The sequence below is a fragment of the Salvelinus sp. IW2-2015 genome, linkage group LG10, assembly GCF_002910315.2.
Source record: "Salvelinus sp. IW2-2015 linkage group LG10, ASM291031v2, whole genome shotgun sequence".
NCBI classification, from domain to species: Eukaryota; Metazoa; Chordata; class Actinopteri; order Salmoniformes; family Salmonidae; genus Salvelinus; species Salvelinus sp. IW2-2015.
Window position 1 is genome coordinate 16,035,639 of NC_036850.1, and position 27,210 is coordinate 16,062,848.

Genomic DNA, 27,210 nt, shown 5'->3' on the forward strand with positions numbered 1-27,210 from the left:
TAGAAGTGTTTAGAAACATGTTCTATTTTTATTAACAATAAAAACTGTCCCAATACTTTTGGAGCTCACTGTACGTCTCTAGTCCCTACTACAATGTTGGTTTGTGGTTCCAGTCGGAACGGTCTGTCTGACTAAGTAGTATGCAGCATTGCCAGATACCCCATCAGCCCTGTGAAAGACACTCTTTGTTTCTCTGCTCTGAGTGGCTTCACTTTGTGCCAGTATTCTACTCCACTCCCCAGGGGGACCTAGTCAATTAATCAATGAGAGCTGTTTTTATACTGAAACAATAAAGAGCCTGAATCAAACACAAATAACTGAGGGATGAGTCAATCAAACAACAAAGTGTAATTGTGTTAGTTTGCAGTAGTTTGGAAGCATTTGAAACATTGCAGTATGATTTGTATTGTGTAAGACAACTTGCTAGAAGTCCTTCACAGTTCAAACCCTCCCGCTAGTGTAGACACCACCTTAAGGGTAATACCAGAGTGTGTGTATGTTGGTAGGTTTGTGTTTATCGTGTCTTCGCCTGTTCAGAAGGTCATGACAGGCTGAATAATCCGCAGAGAAATTAAGATGGATTATACACTGTACAGTATGAAATGTAGAATGTGTTCACTGATGTCTCTGGCTCATGTAACTGTATTGTACTGTACTGTATTCTCAAATGTGGATCACATTGCAGTGTTGGAGATGGCTGCCACACCATGTTGTGTTTGGGTAGTGTGCCAGTGATTACTTTCACAGATTGCAGGTGATTTACTGCCTCCACTCTACACCCCAGAGCCCTCAGGGGGTACCCCAGGTTTCCTCCGCTCATGTTATTTAGGGGCCCCTGACACCTCAACCCCCACAGCAGTGAGGAGTGAGAAGGTTGGGTGAATGGGACCCTGTGGGGCCAAGCCTACCCCTAACCCTAGCTTAATGTCCTCACCCCGGCTCAACCATAACCCTAACCATAGCTTCATGTTCTTACCCAAGCTCAGCACTAACCCTAGCCATAACCCTAACCCTAGCGTCATGTCCTCAGCCCAACCACCCTCTTGCAGTGACTTCTGATATGCTGCCAGGGGATACTGTGTAGATAAGGCAGGGATGCACCATCCTCCTCCATCAATCTGTGTCACACCCTGGCCTTTGTTATCTTTGTTTTCTTTATTATTTTAGTTAGGTCAGGGTGTGACATGGGGAATGTTTGTGTTTTGTCTCGTTTCGGGTGGTTATATRGAAAAKGGGGTGTTGGGTTTAGTGTATGGGTTTGTGTTGTGTGAATGTTTCTAGGTATGTCTATGGTTGAGTGAATGTTTCTAGGTATGTCTATGGTTGCCTGAGTGGTTCTCAATCAGGGACAGATGTCGTTCATTTGTCTCTGATTGGGAGCCATATTTTAGGCAGCCATAGGCATCATGTTTTTGTTGGGTCATTGTCTAAGTCTGTGTCTGTGTCTAGGTCTAGGTCTGTGTCAAGATTGCATGTTTTGCATTTAGTCGGTTATAGCTTCACGGTCATCGATTTGTTGTTTTGCTTCGTTGGTTCATCTTCTAAATAAAGAGAAGATGTATTTTTCACACGCTGCGCCTTGGTCCTCTCTCTCTCCCTTGGACAATCGTGACAGAATGACCCAACCATTCAGGACCAAGCAGCGTGAAAGGAGGGAACCAGAGCCAGTTGTGCGGATATTGGAGGTGAGCAGCGGGAATGATACAGAGACTGTTAAGGATTTATTGAGGAGTTTGGAGGAGAGTGAAATGAGGGAGCTGCTGTGTTGGTGCGTGAGGCACGACATCCACCCGACAGAGCGTGTGCGGGATGTGATGTTACCTGAGTCAGTTCTCCATGCTCGTCCTGAGTTGCGTGCTAACCGTCTGGGAATGACAGTTCCACGAACTAGGTCTCCTGTGTGCCTCCCTAGTCCTGCTCCTCCTGTAGCACCTTCCCGCTCCAGCCCGGTACCACCAATTCCGGCACCACACACCAGGCTTCCAGTGTGTCTCCAGAGCCCTGTTCTTCCTCCACGTACTCGCCCTATGGTGCGTGTCTCCAGCCCGGTACCACCAGTGCCGGCACTAGGCCTAATGTGCGTCTCCAGAGCCCTGTACGCACTGTTGCTTCTCCCCGCACTCGCCCTGAGGTGCGTGCCCTCAGCCCGGTACCACCTGTGCCGGTACCACGCACTAGGCCTATAGTGCGCTTTGAGAGCCCAGTGTGCCCTGTTCCTTCTCCCCGCACTAGCCTTGAGATGCGTGTATCCAGCCCGGTACCACCAGTGCCGGCACCACGCACTAGGCCTAATGTGCTTATCCAGGGTCCAGTATGCCCTGTTTCATCTCCCCGCACTAGCCTTCAGGTGCGTGTCCCCAGCCCGGTACCTCCAGTTCCGGCACCACGCACCAGGCCTATAGTGCGTCTCAGCCGGCCAGAGTCTGCCGTCCTGCCCAGCGGCGTCAGAGCTGCCAGTCTGCCCCGAGCCGTCAGAGCTGCCAGTCTGCCCCGAGCCGTCAGAGCTGCAGTCTGCCCCGAGCCGTCAGAGCTGCCAGTCTGCCCCGAGCCGTCAGAGCTGCCCGTCTGCCACACCGTCAGAGCTGCCCGTCTGCCCAGTGCCATCTGAGTCATGCCGTCTAAGCACCGTCAGAGCTGCCGGTCTGCCCAGTGCCGTCTGAGTCTCCGTCTGCCCAGTGCCGTCTGAGTCTCCGTCTGCCAGTGCCGTTGAGTCGTCCGTCTGCCCAGTGCCGTCTGAGTCTCCGTCTGCCCAGTGCGTCTGAGTCTCCGTTGCCCAGTGCCGTCTGAGTCTCCGTCTGCCAGTGCGCGTCTGAGTCGTCCGTCTGCCAGTGCCGTCTGAGTCGTCCGTCTGCCCAGTGCCGTCTGAGTCCGTCGTCTGCCCAGTGCCGTCTGAGTCGTCCGTCTGCCCAGTGCCGTCTGAGTCGTCCGTCTGCCCAGTGCCGTCTGAGTCGTCCGTCTGCCCAGTGCCGTCTGAGTCGTCCGTCTGCCCAGTGCCGTCTGAGTCTCCGTCTGCCCAGTGCCGTCTGAGTCGTCCGTCTGCCACAGTGCCGTCTGAGTCGTCGCGTCCTGCCCGTGCCGTCTGAGTCGTCCGTGCTGCCATGAGCCTGCAAGCCGGCCCGTCTGCCATGAGCCTGCAAAGCGCCCGTCTGCCATGAGCCTGCAAAGCCGCCCGTCTGCCATGAGCCTGCAAAGCCGCCCGTCTGCCATGAGCCTGCAAAGCCGCCGCGTCTGCCATGAGCCTGCAAGCCGCCCTGCTGCCATGAGCCTGCAAAGCCGCCCGTCTGCCATGAGCCTGCAAGCCGCCCGTCTGCCATGAGCCTACAGAGCCGCCGTCTGCCATGAGCCTGCAGAGCCGCCCGTCTGCCAGGAGCCGCCAGAGCCTTCCGCCAAGACCGAGCCGCCAGAGCCTTCCGCCAGACGGGATCCGCCTAGAGCCTTCCGCCAGACGCGGATCCGCCAGAGCCTTCCGCCAGACCGGATCCGCCAGAGCCTTCCGCCAGACCGGATCCGCAGAGCCTTCCGCCAGACCGGATCCGCCAGAGCCTTCCGCCAGACCGGATCCGCCAGAGCCTTCCGCCAGACCGGATCCGCCAGAGCCTTCCGCCGAGACCCGGATCCGCCAGAGCCTTCCGCCAAGACCGATCCGCCAGAGCCGCCACCAGACAGGACCGCCAGAGCCACCACACCAGACAGGATCTGCCAGAACCCGCCAGTGAGCCATGAGCGTCCAGAACCGTCAGCCAGCCATGAGCGTCCAGAGCCGTCAGCGACAGCGCATGAGCGTCCAGAGCCGTCAGCCAGCCATGAGCGTCCAGAGCCGTTCGCCATCCAGACTGCCCCTCAGTCCAGAGCTGTCTCTCTGTCCGGAGCTGCCCTTCAGTCCGGAGTTGCCCTCTCATCCTGAGCTACCTCTCTATCCTGAGCTACCTCTCTATCCTGAGCTACCTCTCTGTCCTGAGCTACCTTGTCCCGGAGCTGTCCTTAGCTTAGAGCTGCCATTTATCCAGAACTGCCCCTCAGTCCAGAGCTGTTCTCTTGTCCGGAGCTGCCCTTCAGTCCGGAGTTGCCCTCTATCCTGAGCTACCGAGTTCTCTATCCTGAGCTACCTGCTCTGTTCCTGAGCTATCCTTTGCCGCGGGGTGCCCCTTAGTCCGGTGCTGCCCCTTAGTCCGGTGCTGCCCCTTAGTCCGGTGCTGCCCCTTAGTCCGGTGCTGCCCCTTAGTCCGGTGCTGCCCTTAGTCCGGTGCTGCCCCTTAATCCAGTGGGGTTAAGTTGGAGGGTGGTCATTTGGAGGAGGTACGTAAGCGGGTAGTGACTATGGTGGGGTGGGGACCACGACCTGTGCCGGAGCCGCCGCCGTGGACGGACGGACGCCCACCCAGACCTCCCCTAGACTTTATGCTGGTGCGCCCGGAGTTTGCACCTTAAGGGGGGGTTATGTCACACCCTGGCCTTTGTTATCTTTGTTTTCTTTATTATTTTAGTTAGGTCAGGGTGTGACATGGGGAATGTTTGTGTTTTGTCTCGTTTCGGGTGGTTATATRGAAAAKGGGGTGTTGGGTTTAGTGTATGGGTTTGTGTTGTGTGAATGTTTCTAGGTATGTCTATGGTTGAGTGAATGTTTCTAGGTAKGTCTATGGTTGCCTGAGTGGTTCTCAATCAGRGACAGATGTCGTTCATTTGTCTCTGATTGGGAGCCATATTTTAGGCAGCCATAGGCATCATGTTTTTGTTGGGTCATTGTCTAAGTCTGTGTCTGTGTCTAGGTCTAGGTCTGTGTCAAGATTGCATGTTTTGCATTTAGTCGGTTATAGCTTCACGGTCATCGATTTGTTGTTTTGCTTCGTTGGTTCATCTTCTAAATAAAGAGAAGATGTATTTTTCACACGCTGCGCCTTGGTCCTCTCTCTCTCCCTTGGACAATCGTGACAATCTGATCACACCTCAAACACTTGTCAAATGGGTCCTTCCCGTGATCTTTGTCCTCCCTCTTGCACTTCATCTCCTGCTGCCTTTTTTTGGGAGTTATAATGAATAAATAACATTAGCCAATTCATACACCTATGCTAAAGGAAGCGCATTGATTTTTAATATTGATATATTAGAAATTCGGACATCACCCCATAGTGTTTCTAAGCAGCAGGCCAATGAGGCCAAGCATCCTCCCTAACATTACAGCAGTATCAGCCACCATTGCACATTCCTCCATTTGGATCAAAATCCAGTCCTTTATCCTGCATCCTCCCACACCACTAACTCAGTAGGCCCCATGTGTCTCCCTTCAGACCACATGCTGCATCACTATCAATCCCCCCGGATGGAAAAACACACTCACAATTGACCTAGGTCTGTCATATTAGTTTAAGTCTGGAGTCCTCTTTTTGTTTTGGTGCAGTCTTCTTAACATCCTGGTCCTCCATCTAGTGAGTGCAGGGCATGTGTGCTATGTTAACCTAGTTTGAACCAAAACTCCCTAACAGATGCAAATACAGTGATAACTCAACATCCATGGCTCCACAGCCGGAGAACCCAGATGGATCTTCTCTCACATGGCCTGGGGAAATACTGTATGCTGTATTAGGATATTTTCCTCTAATGCATTTACATCGATGCTGTCCACAACCTGTACATCTCATTAATGCTGTGTTAATCTTGAGGAGTCTTGAGGTCTGCAGGAATGTTTTCAACATACAGTGTAAACCAGCCAAGGGTCAGCAGCCGATAAATGACAGATTAATTTATTAACTTGGACGCAGACGCTAATAGCTGTAGGTCACAGTGTCCAAGTGGTTTCCCCAACTCTGGTACTGTCGACTATGAACATGACCATGTTGATCATCTCTCTGTTTGAGTAGAGTGGACAGTGTTTTTCATCACGAACTGTAGACTGTTGGACAAGCAGCATGGAGAGTGGTGGACACAGGACACACAGCACACTGTCCAGTGGAATGTTACAGAGATGTACAAGGCCCCCAGAAAGGGGATCCATGCTAGTAGGTCAGCAGTTCTGGCCTGTGAAGCCTCATTAAATCAAGCCAACAAACAGGAGGTTGATAACATGCAGCATATCCTGGAAGCCCCACGGTGCTTCCTCCAGGACGCACAGCTATGGCCACTTCCCCCAAAGGACTTCACTACAGTAATTACTGTACAGCCTTCCTCAGAAATGACTTCCAGCCCCCACACAGATGTTGATTAAACGATGTGTGAAGGTGAGATGCAGGAATTGTCCAGCACATCAGAAGGATGGAAAGGAAATGGAGCTGCCAGGCCTTGACTTAAAGACCACAGTTTTAGGATGATCTACTGTATGAATTAAAGGGTTAATGAGTTGTTTAATGTAATTTGTGCAACGTGTCCTCTTTCATTTCACTCAAATTTCAGGGGGAAACAAGGCAAGCACAAAGTCACTCTGAATTACAGTCTCTGACCGTAGTCTTTGACATTGTGGTTGATAATGGCACCCAATAACAGCAGAGAGATCTTCAAACAAAAGTCCCTGGAGGTTAAATTCAGCTGCTCACTAGCATACTGTAAATGATTGTAAGAAGTGCAAAGTCCTAGCTACAGGGACTAGCTACAGGGCCAGATACCTTGCTTTTAAGATCCCCTCCAACACACACACACACACTGAGGTCAGTGCGTAGAACATTGGATATCCCCAGCAGAGGAGACAGGGCTCTCCTCCAGGCTGCTTATGGACAGCAGCTGGTCGATACAGTGTGTTGCTGCTGCTGCAGTGGGGCAGGATAAGGGCTGAGGCTGCATGTTCTCCACTGAAGGCCCTGCTGTTTGTTGTGCATTACTGGCTGGGTTACAAGACAAGTGAGGCCTATTTGTTTATCCATCCCCTGCTGCTTCCCACTACTACAGTAACCCAACCAAACAGTCTGCAGCACGCGGCAAGGTAATCTTAAGCAGAAGCAGGGAGATGGAGAGGAGCAGCTGGCTGCTGGATGGGTGAGCCTGCTGGAGTTGTTATGCCAAGATACAGTGTTCTGGAGATAACAGACACACATACAGACACACAAACAGCCGTTCAGAGCCTCAGCTTCAACATAGCAGCTTCAACATAGCAGGGAGGAAATTAAAAACATGTATTTGTATGACATTCAAACGGATGTGCCAAGAGCGTCGAAAGAGCAAACTGGAACAAACCTGCATAACACTTGGTCCTCTCTCTCTGCACTTTGAGGGTCATTAAAGGTTGAGTGGAGAGAGACACTCCATCTTCATCATCACTGGGAGTAAAACAGTCATCAGGCATGCCTATAACAGCTGTTTATCAGCAGACCTAGCTTCTAGCTCTGAGCTTCAGCCAGGGCTCATTCCTTGCTGATCTCCCTCTCTTTTTCCTCCTCTCTCGCTCTCTCGCTCTCTCTCTCAAAGTATGCCAGGCCCAGTGATTAAACACAGCCTCTTGTCAGTGTTAGACTGAGGTGTTTTTCAGGTGGCGCTCTACTCTCAACATCAGGTCAATAACAAAGGCCCAGTCTGGGTTTGTGTGCTGAAGTAACACCGCATGACCTTACTACTGTATGTCTTTCTAAATGACAGAATCAGAACTTACCACTGCTTAAAGAGAGTATCTCAAACTTAGACATTCTTCCAATGGTTCATGAGCCCTTATTTCCAATGCGTCTCCATTTGTCTGTCCTCAATGTGGAAAGCTGCAAAGTACAAAGAGCAAGAAACCCTGATGGTGTCTAACATGATTATTTTACATCTATTGAGTAGCATACTTGTGTCATTACTGTGCTAACTCAAATCTACAGGACTATAGTATCAGCATACCATCTCTGTGCTTCCTAAGGATAAGTGATTGTTTTAACTGAGTGGGAATCTGTTCCACCCCATTCCTGCATGTCTGTACCCACCAGAGGCAGACCAAGGYCAGTTCGGATCGTGTCTGTGAAGTTGTTCCAAAGATAATGGGCCTAACCTGGGTGGCCTAGGTCTCTATTCCATTCATGCCTGCTGTGGACCTCAGCATGCCTGTCATGTCACCTGACTGCTCCAGTCATATGATCTGGCTCAAGCTGTGTTGCTGTACAAGATGTGTTGCTGTAGTTGGATTGTTGAGAAATAAGTATTTATGCTAAATTGCTATAGGAACATGTTCCTACTACCTAGGCAAATGTAGCCATTGTATCCTACTATATCCAGTGTACAAAATAAACAAACATTCTAACTATTTCAAACTTTAATTATTTTCAAATTGTACAAAAAAAATACAAAACCCCATCCAATGCCTATAAACACCATACAAACTAGACAAACAAACAAAAATAACACACCACATATATTTAGAAAGAAGGCTTTACAGCATAGAGAACAGTTCGGAAAAGACTAATCAAAGTTTTACACTCCATTTCCAAAGCTGTACAAACCATTAACATTTCCCTTAAGATTGCCCATGTACTATAAGACTGAGGTAGCCTAAAAAAACCATAGACAGATGAAAACTAAAACAAAGAGAGAATGGCTGCACTGCTGTCCAGTCTAGCTTAGGGATGGATAGAGGATACCTAATGTCCTTCTTTAGGAGACCCAAAACCTCCAGCATCAATTTACATAGATTTACTCTCCTCTCACGACAAAGTCTCAGCATTTAAGAGGATATTCCCCAACTGAAGCGTGCCTCTGCCTCTGTGTGCCTTCCTTCTGGATAAGTAACTATTTATTACATCCCTGGGTATGAGTGGTTTAAACAGATCCATGTTCTGCATCCTCTGTGTATTTTACAAATCATTACCTAGTCATGAATCCTAACTGAAGCTAAGCCTGCTGATAGGAACACTTGGCACACCTTTCTCACACTGGACTGTATAAGACCCTCTTTCTACAAAACCTACAACATTCAACTGTCTTAAGTGGGGACAAATTCAACCTATCGTAGAGTATTTCTCTTACTCAATCAAAACACATGGCATCAAGAGAGGAAAGGGGGGAATAAAGCAGTGAGCTATTATAAATACAGAATCATTTTTCAAACAAGAACATTGTTCATCTGTGAATGTCCTTGGATGAAGCCAGATATGCCACCATTTTGAAAGCCCTGCCCACACAAGCTCCCATTGCCTTCCTGAGCTCACAGTGGACAGAATATTGTTACAATGTTTTTGTACCTTTACCAGATCGTCTGAACATTATTGACACTGGAAGTCGTACAAGCTGTATTCAGGAAAGGTTTCTTTTCCTTGGAGGTATGCCTTCCCCTCCTCCTCATTCCCCTTCCCTTCCTACGCAACCCCTAAGTCTGTCTGTCTCTGTCTACCTGTTTGTCTGTCCACTGTGAGCTCGTCCAGCATGCCAAACACTCTCCTACCTCAAGCACCATGGCCTATCCGCCAAAGGTAAAGACCCCAATGAAAGCATAAATGGGTTAGGAAAGCAGAGACAAGCTACAAAATACATTATAAACACATATAAAACTGTCAATATACACCCATTTAAGAAGGAAAAAAATAATTAATTAAATCTGTACAGAATGATTAAATACAGTGATCAATATACATTCCTGTGCATGGAGACCAATGATTCACTTGTATTAAGAACATAAAATATAAACAAATATGACATATTTGATTTAAAACCTAACTACATGTCAAGACGCAGAGATCCAGCACCAGCTGTTCTATGTTCTATTTGATGTTACACATCATTTTGCATTTACTGCTTGCGTATCTTACAAAAATATCCACATCTGGAGTTTAAAGGTGAGAAGGGTAGGAGAAGACAGAAGGGTTCTTTGTGATGTTAGCCACCGAATTGAGCAGTCAGCTACTGTTTATTAGCTAAGAGGGAGAAGTGTCTGTTGGTCCAACGGGAAGTTCTGCTTCCTCCCAGAGTGGGGGACAGAGACAGATGGGAGGAGTTGCCATGGCATCGAACCTGTGGGCACTTCCTGCCCCTTGAGAGCAGATGGGGGACCCTGTTAGTCCCTGAACCAATGAGTGGGAGGACCTGAGATGGAGGAGACTCACTCCCTCACAGCAAAAACACGGAACGAGCCACCCTCTGGATTGCTCTTACTGCAAAAGAGAAGTGAGAGAGACGGTTACATTGAGCATTCATTCATGAACTCAAACAGTTAACCAGTGTCCTTTCAACTCATTACTAAGAGAAAATGACATAAATCTAAAAATAACTAAAATAATATAAACAATATTGCTGTCAAGTCAGTCAGTTGTTTTGTGGATCCAATTTATTTTTGTCATTGTTCGYGTGTGGCTCCAATTCAAGTCAGCCTGTTGCTCATGACATCCTACAGTAAGAGTAGCGTAATCACAGTGGTCATATCTGGAAACATGACTCAAACACTGGCTCACTGTTAGCCATGCTGTTATAGTGACTGATCTTTCCAACAACCACTATTGACTACTGTGCTGGGCCTGACGGCTTTGTTATTAATTCATTAGTGGAGAGGCCTTGAAGGCCTGCCAATCTCAGTAATGTCAGGATGATGCCCGTCCCATTGGCATCAGATTGGCTGCAATTACCTGCATAGGGAAGCACTGAGTCAGCCACCGACAGCATTTCCATCCCGGGGTAAATGAATAGGCTGTGATTATTTCCTCCTTAATAAAGAACCGTCCACCCAACCAGCTACATGTACGCCCCACTTCCTAACAGCTGGGTCCTCACTTGGACAGAAGTCAACCTCTGGATCAGTCTCTATCACACCAGGGGCTGACTGTTGATAGCCATGGTTGTAATACCATACTGTTCCCTGTCACTGACAGCCCATGTCCTCACTCACACTAAGGTTAAKGTGAGGCTCCCAGTGAGGGGGCCCTTGATTTCAGCAWTAGATTTCACTGTACTCTAGCTCAGCTGATTTTGGCCATGCAGCAYTTTRCACACTCCATTGAATATCCGGGTAAARTAAGCAAAGAGTTCATGTGTGGGCCGTCCGCACACYAAACCACACCATTACTCTTGCACSCCTGTGTGCCAAACATGGACTTGGCGCCAATGGCTTCCGTGCTTGAGCCCTAGACCTCTGTCTGACAGGGGAGGGGYGTGTGAGGGAAGGGTAGGGAGAGGGCAGGGAAGGGTATTTTACAGGGGAAGAGGAGGGTAGAGCAGGCACCCACCTCTCTGACTGGATGCCGTTCTTCAGGACGCCAACATAACTCTTCTTCTTATCCAGGGCCAGGACGTCCACGTAGCCCCCACCGGCTTGGATCACCCCGGCATGGGTGGCTGCTCGGCAGATACTGGAGCGCTGAGGGAGGGGGGATCAGAAGAGAGGGTTCAATATACCTCTCATGATATCAGATACAGCAATCATGGCTTATTATTCCATTTCACTATATCAGTAAAGCTTCTTGTATTAGGTACAGTGCAGGCACATACAGTGCACAGAGCCACACCAAATACAGTCAATGTATTAGTTTCCAGAGCATTCCATTTGTACAAATCCTGTACATGTACACATGCATGACATTAGCAAGGCCGAAGCCAGGCACATCATTATCAGGATGTAAACTGCTGCCCCACTCTGGATTACAGATGACAGWCAGCAGCAGAGAGCTGTACACTCCACACATAGTTCCGAGGCAGAGCATGATGCCTCCTGTCCCCAGACTGAGTCTGGCTCCAGCGTGTCAGACCCTGGGTCCTTATCACTAACCTGGAAGCTCATTCATCATATTCCATCACACTAGTCTAGCCTAACACAGGCCACATTCTCTGGTGTCTGGTGAACCGGACTGGTGTCTAGGGACTTCTGTCATGTCAATATAGGCCTGTACTTCTCCTTCTGCTGTGTTTTGCTCAGTGTTGGCACTGTAAGTGTTTAAGTGTTAGAATCAGGCTCTGCCCTGACAAAATACAGTCATTAGGCCCTGTTTGAGATCTCTGGGAAACTGATGTGTCCAGTTGGACTACATCTAAGTGAAATAATGTTGGGGGAAAACAAGAGTCAACAAGTTCATTCAAGGCAAGAACACTTAAAACATCAACTTCATGTAACTGGGTCAATTTAGGTCCAAAATGGTTCCCAGGGGAGCATCATTATTTGTTTCACTCCTTTCATCCACTGCAGTCTCACATTAGCTTACACATGCAATTTGCAACTTAAGCCAGAGGTGATTTTAGAATGGCATATGGCGTCTCTCCAATGGCATATTATTCTCTATATAGTGCATTCCTTGTCACTAGAGCCGTATGTGTCTCTGGCTAAAGGTAGCGCTCTGTATGGAGTATAGTGTATCATTTGAGATTTGCCCTTGGGTCATTAGGAAGTGATAGAGGTGATCTGACAGAAACTTAGGTGATGTGACAATAATGGAGGTGACAGTGTGTCCCACTGCTCCTCCCTCTCTGAGACTGGTCCTAAAGCCCTCTCCTGACACAGTCTCATGCCTCAGACCTCAGGCCTCAGGCATGCAATCTCTGGGCCAGTTATGAGTCAGTTAGTCAGCCAGCCAGGGCTGAGCAGCTGTGTGTGGTCGAACCCAGCACTGGGAGAGACATTACTGGCGACCATTACCAGGCCTGCATCACCAGTGCTCCCATTCCAACTGTGTTCACACTGCTATTCAGAAGTTGCTCGTGGTCGCCTCAGGCCACAGTCTCTTAAGTGCTCAACGGGGCTAGACCGCACTCATCTGCAGTCCAACATAAATCAGGTCAGTGTTCCAGTCAGATACAGCTCTCTGGGGAGCAGACACTCTGAGGTGTATCTGTCTGGCAGGCCCAGTGGGGACAAACTTTTTGTCCTCTGTCAGTATGACCTCTCAGCCTTTCAACATGGTCAGGAGGACAGGACAGGCATGGTGAGGCCCTTCTGGTATACCCAGTGACTAGGTCCAGTACTTACCTCTGTGTAGAAGCTGTTCCCAACCACCGGAGCCCAGTAGGATGGCTCGTTCTTGCAGTTGGCCGGACAGAACACTCTGAGGGAGACACACATTGAGAATGCATTATTATTGACAAATACAATTGAATGGGCAGACCTATGGTTTATGTTGCAACAATGAGAAATGCAGGATTTATGCAAGAATTTGCCATTTAGCTAAATGTAATGTATGTCATGTTATGAATAACCCTGACACATTTTCCGTAGAACTTCTGTAGAACAGAGGAAAGACTGACGCTTCCTTCTAGCAGAGTCTGCATGTTTAGGAGATTCCAGTGGTTTTTGGTACTGAAGGTTTAAAGAATTTGGCCCAGAGCAGGAATCTGACTCTAATTAGATTTTGCTTACAAAGCAAGGCCCTTAATTCCACAAGTCATCACTTCTTGTTGTGCGTGTGAAACATGGTGGAGGAGAGGATAGGCACCTTGGGCAGTTGGAGTAGGGCTTCTTGAAGGGGCAGATCTCCGCCACTGTTGCATAGCAGTCCACTGATTGTTCTGTGGCACAAAGAGAGACATACGCCATCAACAGCTGCAAAAGTCATCAGGTGAAGAAGCTAAAAACAAGGTTTGCATGCTCCACTTATTCTGGAAAAAGTTTGACTTACTTTCCACTTTGGAACACACAAATGCATTGCCGGCTTTGTATTTACTGTCAAGAGATCAAAGCCAGGCATTAGAAGACCATTACATTTCAGGAAATCATTAATTTCACAAACCCTGAATGAGCATAGCAGGCAAAATGACGACAGAAAATAAAGACTACCAGAAATATCTACTGAATGACTCAATGCCGTTCTTTGTTGCCTTGACGAAGAATGGCAACTTGTCTTTCCTTGTAGTGTCCACCAGACCACCATTGTTATTGATGATGCCATAGTGCATAGCAGCACGACAGATACTTGATTGCTGGAAAAATAGAAACAGAATCCTTAGAAACACATTCAGACATACAAACGATAGTGGGAAATGTTGGATTCAGTGTGAGACTCACCACATCATAGAAGAGCGTCCCCCACACTTTCCCTTTCTTGTTTGGAGTTAGCAGGGCAGGTGAATCTGTTGCAGGTTGCTCCCTTGCACTTGTCACGCATTTTGGTCTCACACTTGATGTTTTGGGCTGTGGGAGACAAATCAATTACTGGTCAATTAGGGATTTCAGTGGCATTCCTTCCCAAACAGTACATTCAAACAGTCAACTTTGAAAGCCCCCAAACACGATTCCCACTAGTCAAACTCACCCAGGAAAGTGGTGGGGGAGCCTTGGGACGGAGGGCTTGTTGGGAGCAGCAGGCTTGGGTTGGGTCTGGGACAGGCTTGGCGGTGGTGCGGGGTGACATGGGAATCTGAGCTTTCTCACCTCGTTCATGTCCTCAGTCTCAGAACGCTGAGAGTCTCCCTTGAAGCAGAGGTTGTCCCTGCAGCTTCCTCCGTAGCTAGGAGGGCACTGGGAGCATGGGCGGCCATGTTGGTAAGGGGCCTCTCCGATCCAGTTTCCCCTGGGGAGGAGGAACGAGCACAGTGGTCAGGATGACTGGCTGGAAACTAATCAGYACTCAGCCGTCACGGCACATGGCCTAGTAATTATTCACGTGTTCTTTGCACATTATCACACACTCTTAAAACCCTGAGTCCAGCTGGATAATGAAAACACACACGCTGTCCCTCTGGAAATTAAATGAGGTCGGTCTGGAACATTCTGCTTAGGACCTGTTTCTCTTTCCCTTTCCTTTATTATTTTTGTATTTGAACTTCTGCTGGAATTTCAGAATTGGCCTCAATGTGTCATGAAATACTTCTTAGACAGACACTTTAACGGTAACATTAGACAGACAAATTCATACCCTGACATGTGCCCTCAAAAGCATTTGGTATTAGGTAAACACCCCATGTGGTGGTAAGAAGTATGTAAAATAGAACACTGGAGACGTGATGTGTGAATGAGTGGGGAAATGAGAGTAACGTTAGTGAGTTGGTCTTACTTGGGGGAGTAGTTACAGACGAGGTAAACAGCATTCTCCCAGATCTCCCCCCACACGTTCATCCTGGGACACACGTGCACTGCACACCCCACACGACTAGTGGTGGCCCAGACCAGCTGCAGATAAGACAACACTTCCATTAACATTGTTATTATAAAAGGATATTCGCATTGCTGACTCATTGTTCTTTCTATGACCACACATCCATCTCCACTGATACAGTTCCTCAGCTCCACATAAAAGTGCAGACAACTCTACGAGCTAAAACTATTTGATATGGAGCCCTGCAGCCTTTGAAAGGGCCTGTCATGGGTGGCTATCGAGGTCAGAGAAAGAGCCTCACAGACACATTAGTAGGAAGCACCATGTCACTGTAGACCTCTCTCCTTTTCTCACTCATCTCTCTCGCCCCTCACAGATCCCTCATTCCTGCCACAGGAAGTGGCTCCCATGCTGGGGTGTTGGAGGCAGATTGATGGGGCCACAGGGGCCCTTAGAAGAGGCTACTCTTTCATTCGGCCCCAGTCAGAGGGAGATAGACGTTGAATGTGACCACAGTTTGTTTCCTGCGACATTCTGTGATCATTCTCATGATCCAGTTTAATAATGTAAATAAATGATACTGGCAGTGGCTCGGACTGAACAAAGACAACTCTGGACAGGCCCACTTCCTCTGTCAATATGGAGAGGTAGTTAAATCAAATCAAAGTTTATTGGTCACATGCACAAGGTACAGTGAAATGCTTGCTTGCTAACTCTCCTCAACAATGCAGTACAATAACAGTATCAATCAAAATTCAAACACCAAATACAAAAGTGAAAAATAACAAGTATTATAGTAATACAGTTTTTTTTCACCTATGGATTTGACAGCCAGGCAGAGAGCCAGGCAGTCCTAGCTTGTTACATGACTCCAATACCACACTTTCCCCCTGTACCCCTAATTCTCCTTCCTCTTTCTCTCTCTCTGACTCTCACTCCTCCCCCCTCTCTTTCAGGAATGTGTTTCCCTTTCCTGGGCCAGTGAGAGGCCACAGGCAGTATTGACTTAGAGACAATGACTCAGCATAGACACCACACTGCTACACCACTACAGCATACACAGAGATGTGATGATGAGGGCTGGAGCCTGTGGTAAAGTTCTGTGTCATCCCAGAGAGAGAGACTGTGAGGATACTGACCCGGAGGGGCTAGCATAACCTAGCTTAGCAGTGTTATGGTAGGGATTGGACCCCAACTATGCTACGCTAGTATTTCTAGAAAATGAAAGATAGAAACAAGGAGAGGGTGTTCAGACTTGGCATTGTTCCACGCATTCCATCTTCAAAGGAATCCAGGTCAAACACAGATGATTGGTGTGTCTGGGAAGTGTTTCCAGATGCTAGKRACCTGGTTTCCCATGTGAGGTATGCAGATGCAGGAGGATGGGTCAGGCTGTTTTCACAAACCCATCCCAGCTACAAAGTAAAGTCTATGAGGAGAGGAGGCCAATTCTCCCTCTTTATCCCCCCTTGTCCCTCTCTTCCCCTCTGTTTATTCCTCTTTCTTCCACTTTGTTGCACCCTTTCTGATGTGATGGTTTAATGGTCCTGAGGCAAGCACATATCTTCCTCTGTCACTACACTACTGTGCCCCCATGTGGTCCTATGGTAACCACACTGTTTAAGGCACTCCCCCTGTTTTTAGTTAATGGACACCCATTGAAGAGGCTGCAGGTAACACGTTGTTTTTACACAGGACCTGAATACCTGCAGCAGCATCACCCTTAAAAGTCACGTGCTGTCCATTATATACTGATGGTAGAGAGGAAACATATGACCTTGAACACTGCACAGGCTCATACACAGATCATCTACATTAGTTCAAAGGAAACCTGTAAAAATACAATTTAATATGGAATTAGATCCAAATGTGGTTTGCTGTTCATGGAGGAACTGTTGAGGGAAGTACTCATGAACTCAAAGCTCMAAAYTCAGAACCCCCACYCCCTTTCTCCCCCAGCCAAGACTCACCTGGGTGTAGTGGGTGCACATGGGCCCTGAGCAGCGGTCGGGACACCAGGGATTGCACTCATGTTGGTAGGGGTAGGTGTAGTCCTTCACCTCATCATWCCAGGCCTGGACGTGGTAGGCTGGGGAGCGGTACCTGCAGACACAGAGGGAGCAGCATCAGCCTCAGCAGCACAGAGMGCTCATACAGGAGGACCTCCAGCTACCAGAGCCATATGAGGAATATCTGAGGGGGCTGCCAGGTGCTTTGGCTGGGCTTGAGATGGACGACAGACAGCCTCCCCTCAGGCTCCCCTCTGGCATCCACTGATTAGTCCGGTTCTGACCCAGCAGACACACAGACWCACTCACAGTCTGTTTCCCTCCAACACTGGGGAACTCGAGCCATGCTGAGAAAAAATTACAAAAACTAAACATGGCTCCACAGCCTGTCGAATCAATTATGGCCCTTTATTGTAAACATCTCTTTTTACGGTATTGAAAAGTGCTGAGACTACAAAATCGCAGTGGAGAGGGAGAAAAACAGCCCTAGCTGTTGCTGGCATCAGAAGAGAGAGAAATGGAGCGGGGGAGAGAGGGAGAGAGGGGGACTGTGAGAGCCCAAGCGAGCGGATTCCTGGAATGGCACCTGCTGAGGGAGCCCTCCACTGTCATRCACAAAGAGCCCCACTGTCAGGCTGCAATGCTCTGAACACACTAACAAACACACAGCACAAATACATACACTGAGTATACCCAACATTATGAATACCTTCTTAATATTAATTTGCACTCCACCCCCCCCTTTGCCCTCAGAACAGCCTCAATTTGTCAGGGCATGAATTCTACAAGGTGTCGAAAGCTTTTCACAAGGATGCTGGCCCATGTTTTTAAATGTTTAATTTGAGTCATTTAGCAGACGCTCTTGTCCAGAGCAACACACAGTTAATGCATTCATCTTAAGATAGTTACTGTAGATGGGACAGCCACATATCACACAAATAGAACGTTTTTTTCAATAACAGTTATCAGTAGAGTCAGAGCTAGAAGGAGAGGTGGAGTGTGTATGTGGGGGGGGTCACATTTTTTTGTCGGGGGGGTCGAGGTGAGGAGGAGGATTATTTAAGATACTGTTTGAAGAGCCTAAAATATTATTTTGTGTCAGCGCAATTGAGACCTAGACAAAATCAGTGGATTCATTTCTCTCTTAAGACATGGTTTAAGGTAGTTAAGCAAAGTCATTTAGACAGAGGTCAAACTGCTGAGTTGGCCCGCATACGACCCCAGCTTCATCCCTGCAACTCAGGACAGCAGATTTAAACARTGGATGCAGAAAGGCATCACATCATTCAGTACATTTATAAGGAATGGGAACCTAGAGAACTTACAGGACCTAAGTAAAAAACAAGGCTTGGATAAACAACATTTTTACAGATACCTACAAGTTCGACAGGGAGATAAAAGTGATTGACCCTCGAACACCTCAAAAATGTATCTAAGTATTCACTAACGCATACAACTTGGGGAGTATCAAAAAAACTATTTCCAATCTTTACTTGGGTATTCAATCCTCAAAGAAACAATCTACAAACTATATTAAACAGAAATGGGAGGAGGAACTTAACATTGAAATAACTGATGAAACATGGTTGAACATATTAGAGACTCAACAAAGCTCYACCAWCTCAAGATCATGGAGAGAATTCTGTTGGAAGAATGTTATACGTTTCTTCATAACACCTAAACTGAAATCAAAACAGACTGGCTCACTACACCCTTGTTGGAGAGAATGCGGGCTATCAAGGGTGGATCACTCTCATATATTTTGGTCCTGCCCCGCAATCGAAACAAACTGGGGAGAGATAAGATCTAATATTGGAAAGATAATGGGTTTTGACATAGAACAAACATTAATTTCTTTGTACTTGGGTGAAATACCTGATAACTTACACACTAGAGAAAAGTACCGGTTGAAGGTCCTACTGGCAGCCAGTAAAAAGTCTGTCACTAGGAAATGGCTGCAAAAAGACCCTCCCACAGTGACACAATGGATAGATATTGTAGAATAAATACACCATATGGAGCGTATGACCTTTGCTTTAAGAACTCAACAGGAGAGAGGTCAGGAATACTGGGGAAAAGGGGTTTCGTACTTGAAAATTGTCTAAATCAAAGATGATGTCAATGTAACTAATCTGATGAACGTATGATGCACGCTGTAACTGCCAGATCTTTGTTGTTGTTCTTTTACTTTATTTGTACTTTCTTTGTGTTCCTCAATAAAAACTAAATAACAATTGAAAAAAGATACTGTTTGAAGAGGTAGGGTTTCAGATGTTTTGGGAAGATGGGCAGGGACTCTGCTATCCTAGCTTCAGGGGGAAGCTGGTTCCACCACTGGGGTGCCAGGACAGAGAAGAGCTTGGACTGGACTGAGCGGGAGCTGCACTCCCCTAGGCATCCAAAAGTTGGCTAGATGTGATTTGGGTGGTGGACCATTCTTGATACACACGAGAAACTGTTGAGCATGAAAAAAACAGCAGTGATGCAGTTCTTGACACAAAGCGGTGCGCCTGGCTCCTACTACCATACCCCGTTCAAAGACACTTACATCTTTTGCCTTGCTCATTCACCCTCTGAATGGCACACATACACAATCTATGTCTCAAGGCTTAAAAATCAATAAGGGATCATAGTTTTCACCTGGTCAGTCTATGTCATGGAAAGAGCAGATGTTCATAATGTTTTGTTCACTCAGTGTACATCCACACACAACAGCCACACTACAGACTCACATAGACTCAGTAGCAGACAGCATAAAGCACAAAGAGTGTGTGTGTGTGTGCGAAGTGTACATGTGTGTATGCATTCGTGTGTGTGTCATATTGTCTTACCTGCCCCAGTGAACAGCGAGGTTCTGACCGATGGACATGAGCAGGTCCTTAGGTCCATGTTCCCACTGGCATGCCTCTGCCCAGTGAGTGGCTGACCTCTCCAGCTCATCATCCCAGACCTGGAAACACACAAATAACACTGTTAGAACAAAGTCGTAACACTAAAACTCACACATTTCAGTAACATTAATGACAGCAAAGGGGTCCACACTGTGACACACTCAAACATATGATCAGTGAACAGTGAGACAGACCCATCAAAACKACCTGCATCCATGACCATCACCACAGCKAGACTTACCCCAGCTGCTTTAATATCAGGCCACCAGSTAGATCSCCTYCATATAATAATRCTMCTCCTGTCTCCTCATWGCTACCTACCTAACCACTAGCTACCTTAGTAGGCCTCTGCTCTCCCTCTTCCTTCCCAGGGAGCTGAAATTGATMTGGATACAAGTAAAACATTAGCTTTAGCCCAGGAAATGTGAGTGGAGCAGCGCCTGGCCCCGCTCCACTACAAATCCCCAGCAATCACAGCTGAATTAGGCATATTTCCTGAGCGGGTTTCTCTCTCTATCCGTGGAAAAGAGGGTGGAAAGGGGGATGTACCTCATCTCTGCCACCACTACCACTAGGATATGGGGGAGGAGGGGGAGGAGGGGATTGGTACAGTGTGGCGCCTCACAGTGTCTCTCCTCAGTACATTTCCAGGCCCTTGGTGGTCACCACCACACATACAAATACATACACATACATATGCATGCCCATGACTATGCCAGCTCGGCTATACCCCCAGTCCTGTCCTCAGAACCAAGCTTGTTGGCTGAGGCCTGGCAGAGAACAGAAGAGCAGGGCAGAGGGAGACTGCATGGCCCTTCCTCTCCTGCCAGACCACACCACAGTTACACAGACAAGGCATCACACTCTCAGTACTACATCTGTACTACATCAACACACACCCCCCCCCCCGAGTCTGTCCATCTAAACTATATTAACCTTAACCTCAGCACACCCTCTTACCCAGTCACCACATTCCATAAACACTATCCCTCTCAATAACATTCAGTGCTCTCTCTTCTCCACAGTCCCCTTCCCACTCTATCCATCCCTCCTTCATGTAGCACTCTGTTTCTTCTCCACTGTCCTCCCCTGGCCTACCCTGTCCTCATTCACCCCTCTCTGCAGTGTCTGACTCCCAGCAGGTAAAGTAGAGTCAGTGTAATTATCTTCCCAGTAAGCCAGCTCCTCTCCAGGCTGCCAGCAGTTGACTACCATGAGCTCATCTTTTCCAGGAGAGAAGATTGTTGTAGTGTTGGGTTCTAGCTTGAAACATACTTATTCATGTTACCATACTAGAACTTATTGATTACTTTACATGTATAATGAATGTATATGTTGGGGATCAAAGTAGGGTGGATAGAACCTAGGCGTAGGGAAAGTAACTGAGTGAGACAAGGGGGAGTGCAGAAAGTTTACATTCTGTCAAAACATGGTATTGTTAAATATCATGGCTCCTAAGGAGGGAGGCAAAGGGAAAACAGTCTGGTTTCAGTCACTGATAAGGTAGGACAGCTGCGGACCAGGGTGAGGAAGTCGGCCCGAGGTCAGGTCAGATGAATTGAGAAGGAACAGTCCTATTACACACATATACTTCCACACCCAGGAAGGTTCTAGCATCAGGCAGGGCCATGACTACACCAGTGAGAGGAACCAATTAAGTTCCTGACTAGCAACAGAGATGTATTGGCTGTCTAGATGTGCAAGGAGTTGACTGCGCCTAGTAGGAAAGCATAAATATTTGTTCTTGTGTAATCATGTCTTTGTCTTTGCAGCTGTATGAACCAGTGGGTGAATAAACTTGGTTTGAGCTTTTTCTAGATGTCCATGAGTTTTTACTCTGTTTGTTCAGAACCTAACAGTAGTAAAACCAAAACCCTCCCACTGAAAGTGGAGCCTATAAACACTCACCTACATTATATCACTGTCTCATAAACACAAGACCCTGGTATTTCCTGAGCAACAGAGACTGATGCTGACATTTACCTCCATCTCTGTACTATCTAGTAATAATACATTGGTGGGTGCTTATATTTGTCCTATTTCACACGTGTCAATTGGAAATGTGCTTTTTGCCTATCCCAACTGGGGGGGGGGGGGGGGGTCACGGCCAGGGTCAGCCAATATGAATGGCAACCCTGGAGCAATTAGGATTTTTCACCTTAGTACCGCAAAACACCAATCTCAACGTCAACAGTGAAGAGGTGACTCTTGAATGCTGGCCTTCTAGGCAGAGTTTCTCTGTCCAGTGTCTGTGTTCTTTTGCCCATCTTAATCTTTTATTTTTATTGGCCAGTCTGAGATAGGCTTTTTCTTTGCAACTCTGCTTAGAAGGCCAGCATCCGGAGTCGCCTCTTCATTGTTGACGTTAAGACTGGTGTTTTGCGGATAATATTTAATGAAGCTGCCAGTTAAGGGCTTGTGAGGCATCTGTTTCTAAACTAGACACTTAATGTACTTGTCCTCTTGCTCAGTTGTGCACCGGGGCCTCCTACCCCTCTTTCTATTCTGGTTAGAGCCAGTTTGCGCTGTTCTGTGAAGGGATTAGTACACAGCGTTGTACGAGATCTTCAGTTTCTTGGCAATTTCTTGCATGGAATAGCCTTACTTTCTCAGAACATGAATAGACTGACGAGTTTCAGAAGAAAGTTATTTGTTTCTGGCAGTTTGAGCCTGTAATTGAACCCCCAAATGCTGATGCTTCAGATACTCAACTAATCTAAAGAAGGCCAGTTTATTGCTTCTTTAATTAGAACAACAGTTTTCAGCTGTGCTAACATAATTGCAAAAGGGTTTTCTAATGATCAATTAGCTTTTCAAAATGATAAACTTGGATTAGCTAACACAACGTGCCATTGGAACACAGGAGTGATGGTTGCTGATAATGGGCCTCTGTACGCCTATGTAGATATTCCATAAAAAATCTGCCGTTTCCAGCTACAACAGTCATTTACAACATTAACAATGTCTACACTGTATTTCTGATCAATTTGATGTTATTTTGATGGACAAAAAATTTGCTTTTCTTTCAAAAACAAGGACATTTCCAAGTGACCCAAACTTTTGAACGGTAGTGTACATTTCAGGATTGCATTTCTCACCATTGTACTCCATGTTTGGATGCGGTGGGGTAGACTTGTCCCCTCAGTTTGTTGTGCAGTTGTAGAATCTCCCCGCGGTCTGTCCACTGGATGGCCCGTCGGGTCCTACTGCCCGCTGTGTTATCGGTGCTGTTCTGATCATGCTGGTACCGGCTCAGTAGCTGCCGCAGCTCATTGGAGTCGGGCAGGAAGAGGGCAGCTCCTTCCCTGGCAGAGAGGACCAGGAGGTTGAGGGCGAGGGTGAGGGCTGAGAGCCAGCGGGGCATGGCAGCAGTCATCTCCGGTCTCTGGGACGGGTATCTGGGCGTCTGTGTCTAGGGCTCTGGGTAGGCAGACTACAGTGGGCAGCCTTGTGTGAGCTCTGGTCCTGAGCGCAGCAGAGACAATGCTGTTGGGAGAAAACACACTGTGAGCCCGCCAGCCAACAAAGCAGGCTACAGAGCAAAGCACATGGCCAGACAGACGACTGAACTAACGCAAGAGAACCCTGTTTTTTTCCATAGGAAACTGTACTAGAGGTATTGCTCAATTTTAATTGAGGCATTTCACTGGTTGCAATACATCAGTCCGGAAATGATATCACAGCAGATCTCACCACATTGAGAACAAGTTGCATAACTATTACCACAAGAACAAGGTGGAGTCCCGAGAGATTTTGCAACAATTATCCACAGTACTGTAGTATTCACAGGTGAGGCAATTAAATGAGTGGTATTACTCCATGTCCAAGGATACACTCTCTCTACAAGGCTTTCAGTAGTCAGACAATATCTCATCAGTTTAATCTCCACATTGTACCTGATCATCTTCAGCTTGGCCAAATCCTTTCAAAGCTCTTTTCAGCTCTATCACAATTCAGCAATTAGCTGGGGATATCCTTTCAGATCCATAATAATGACAAATTGTAATCTTACATCGATTGCTCAACACAGTGACTAAGGAAATTCACAATGTTAATTAGTTTCTTCTTTTGTCGGAGTCTTACTCAGCCCCTTTGGAACTATGATCTATCAGTAAACATGACTGCAGATATTTCATTAAAGCCATCAATTGTCCTTAATGACCCTGTATTCGAGAGTGATAAATAATCTGGGTGGAAAGAGAGTAATCAGTCAGGTTCAAGAAGTCCATCATCTCTGACCTCTCTCTGATCCTCCTCTGGCTGACCTGCAAAATCACAATCTAAAACAGTAGAGGGAGAAGGGAAGAACTACAGCAGAAAAGGTTATTAGTTAATGAGAAAATGATGGATAGAGAGATGAAAATAGAGGGAGAGAAAGCCAAATAAAGAGAGAGGTGGGAAGAGACAGATGCAGAGTTCTTTACTAAAACAGAACATTTTAGTATGAATATGAGGTAGTGTGTGGTTCTCATCCTCCTTTGCCACAGCACACAGGGCACAAGGCAGGCTCCCAGCCTCAGCCGCAACCCCATTGGCCAGGGGAAGACAAACAGCAGGGCTACTAAATCAGCCGGCAGGAGAAGGCATGGCAGAGAGGGAGAGAGAAGGAAAGAGAGAGCGCAGTCATAGCACTGCTCCCTGCATCCTTCAATTCCTCCTCTCTCTCTCAGCCTGGAACGGCGGCTTGAGGTCTGACGGCCGGTCTGTGTCAACACACTGTCACGGAGCCAAGCAGCCACAGCCAGCGATGGGAGCCAGCCGGCTGGCCTGAGGCAGCCCAACCATCCCACCATACCCCTCCTCTGGCCCTCTCTTTGTGTCCCTGCCTACCTTCTCACACCAAACCTACACCAGCCTTCATTTCTGGGCCTTTCTCATCATTCTCATGAATGTTATACCTGAGTGACAGACAGAGCAGCCAGCCACACACACACACTGGCCACCCTGCCTACATATACAGGAGCTGGTGGTCTTTCACCTGGTGGCTCTGCAGTAGCTCTTCTGTCCTATACTGCCCCCAATGTCAAACCCAGAAGTGTCACACATCAACACAACTCCCCTTAGACAAGTTGACAACACATGCTCTGAGGTAAACCTGACTCAAAACAGCTATATTGTTGATATAAGCTATGTTGCACAGTTTTCATTAAATTGCTTTCTAGGAATTGACACCTGGGATTGACATTATAGCACAGAAGTGGAAATGTGGACAGTGATGATGGCTGGAGCACTGCACTTGCATGTGTTATAACAATGTTCAAGACAATATTGAAACGTTTAGTATTTCATGACAGGCTAATTCATTTATAACAGCATTGATGAAAGAAAATGTATTTAAACAAACAAATGTTAACATATTCTTATCAAATCTTTACATTATAAAACGTTTGAACTCAGTGGTACCCAAAATCATAGAATTACATGGTGAATAGATGGTGCAGAATACATGTGATTAAATGTAGAAAAACATGCTAACCTCAATCACTGGCAATTATCGGCAATTATCCAAAAGCTTCTGCACCGGTTGAGTATTTCCCGTTTGCTAAATTGGTGCTGAAGTGGAGCTGTACTCGTTGGCTGCGGTCCTAGAGGGCAGAGTAACTTTGTGACTTTTGATTAACTTTACCACGGCATCGCAGTGCTTTATATAGAGACCCCGCTGAACGAGCGAGGAGGGAAACAAATCTTAACGCTTCTTTCTTTAGTCACTCCCATAGCTCCCTCCTCAAGAAGGCTATGTTCTTGGCAAGCATCCTGCGCTCTGACGATTGATGTCGAAAGGAAAACACAAAGTATGTAATTCACTACGAACCAGAGCAATCGAAATGCGTAATAGAGTTTTGTATAACTTTTCTGTTTCTTTTCCAATCCAAAAGCTTTGCCAGAGTTTCTTCAAGACAGTTTTATCGATAATTACCATTAGCCTATTAAAGATTATTGCATGATTGTATATCATTATAGTCGGATACATGCAAATATAATTAATAATTCCACATACGATATTATAATTTGTTTATTTTGATAGTGATCATGTAATTTGTGTATAACTGTATTACTATTAATAATTCTCTCTATAGCTGTATTATAATATATCCTTCATATGATATGATAGCTGGTATGATATCAGTTTATGGTTGAACAACTATTCACTCGTTGGCCTTTTATTTTGACGCCTTGCTTTGATGCCACTCAAGGTATGCCATGACAGAATGTCCTCTTTTCATAGCAGAGTGGAGGGGCAGTTTGATTTACAACGGTTCTGTTTTAGAACCAAACAGGAATGAAGAATAGGTGGTGCTCTTACTACACTCGTCTCTCTTCACTTTGCACACATGTGCAAACACTTCATTCACATCTGTACCAAGTACCCAGCTTGTCAGAGCAGTCTCTTTATCTCCCTCCCTCTGGTACAGCTCAGCATTGTCTCTGTGAGGATGACTTAACCCATGGGGAATTCACATTTCTACCCCCAGGTATGGAGACCAAGACTCCCATCAGAGTGGGAATCCAAGGTGGAACTTTACACATACTGTGATTCACACACTGCATCACTGACACACCAACCTCTACATCACGCTCCACATGTAAAGTATAGCATACATGCCTACATCTTCTGTACTGACCCAGACCTGTGGATGTAAAGGCATGGTAGTACTCCATCATGATCTGACTGTCATCTAAACACACAGCCACATGGGACCACAGAGGGAGATGAAAAAGAGATGTCAGCTGGCCTTCATTTGACTCAGCAGCAGCACATGAAAGATGCACTAACAAACATGTTACATAGAAGAAACACAAGTTTATGACACTTGGCACGGGGGTCCCGCCAGACATGGATTAGGGTTGGCACAGTAACACAGAGAAGCAGAGACTTCATGTGCGGCTGAGAAGATGGTTCATCATGTTGTCGCTATTATTTACCTAGCAGAAGAAAAGCCAGCTGCACAGTGACCTAATAGCTAAAAATGTTCTACCCATAATTCCTCCATAAAGTTGATATTGCTCTGAGACATTTAGGTTGTGAATTTCACAAGGAATTAATCTTCTCAAAAGGGATTTGAAAATGACTTGAGAATTCTGCTCCATTTAACAAAGTTTCTCTCCAATCCTCCACCAGAGCCAAGACAAAGCAAAAGTCTCATCAGATCAAACCCAGACCACTGATAAATGACCATTTGTAAATGATCCGACTGAGAAACGATTTGTTCAAAAGACTTTTACCAGAATCCACATTTTATTGCACACAGGTATAATAAACCAGTGAGAGACATCAGAAAGCTGTTGCAGTGGCTTTTATGCGTTTCTGGGCTTGTCAGTCTTGCACATACACTGAGTGGACAAAACATTAAGAATACCTTCCTAATGTTGAGTGGCACCCTCTTTTGCCCTCAGAACAGCCTTAATTCATCAGGGCAT

At 46.7% G+C, this 27,210-nt stretch overlaps 1 protein-coding gene across 1 annotated transcript; it reads right to left on the reverse strand.

Annotated features, from left to right (window-relative positions):
• Positions 1-8,185: 8,185 nt before the first annotated feature.
• LOC111969370 (cysteine-rich secretory protein LCCL domain-containing 2-like) lies at positions 8,186-26,990 on the reverse strand. Its single transcript, XM_070445415.1, is given in 17 exon segments — positions 8,186-10,034; positions 11,100-11,230; positions 12,830-12,905; positions 13,293-13,365; positions 13,476-13,517; positions 13,644-13,776; positions 13,862-13,907; positions 13,909-13,987; positions 14,109-14,128; positions 14,130-14,168; positions 14,170-14,227; positions 14,230-14,366; positions 14,850-14,965; positions 16,862-16,994; positions 19,732-19,850; positions 22,898-23,277; positions 25,268-26,990. Coding segments are annotated over 16 exon segments (1,524 nt in total). The 5' UTR covers positions 23,168-23,277; positions 25,268-26,990; the 3' UTR covers positions 8,186-9,982.
• Between the last annotated feature and the right edge of the window lie 220 nt (positions 26,991-27,210).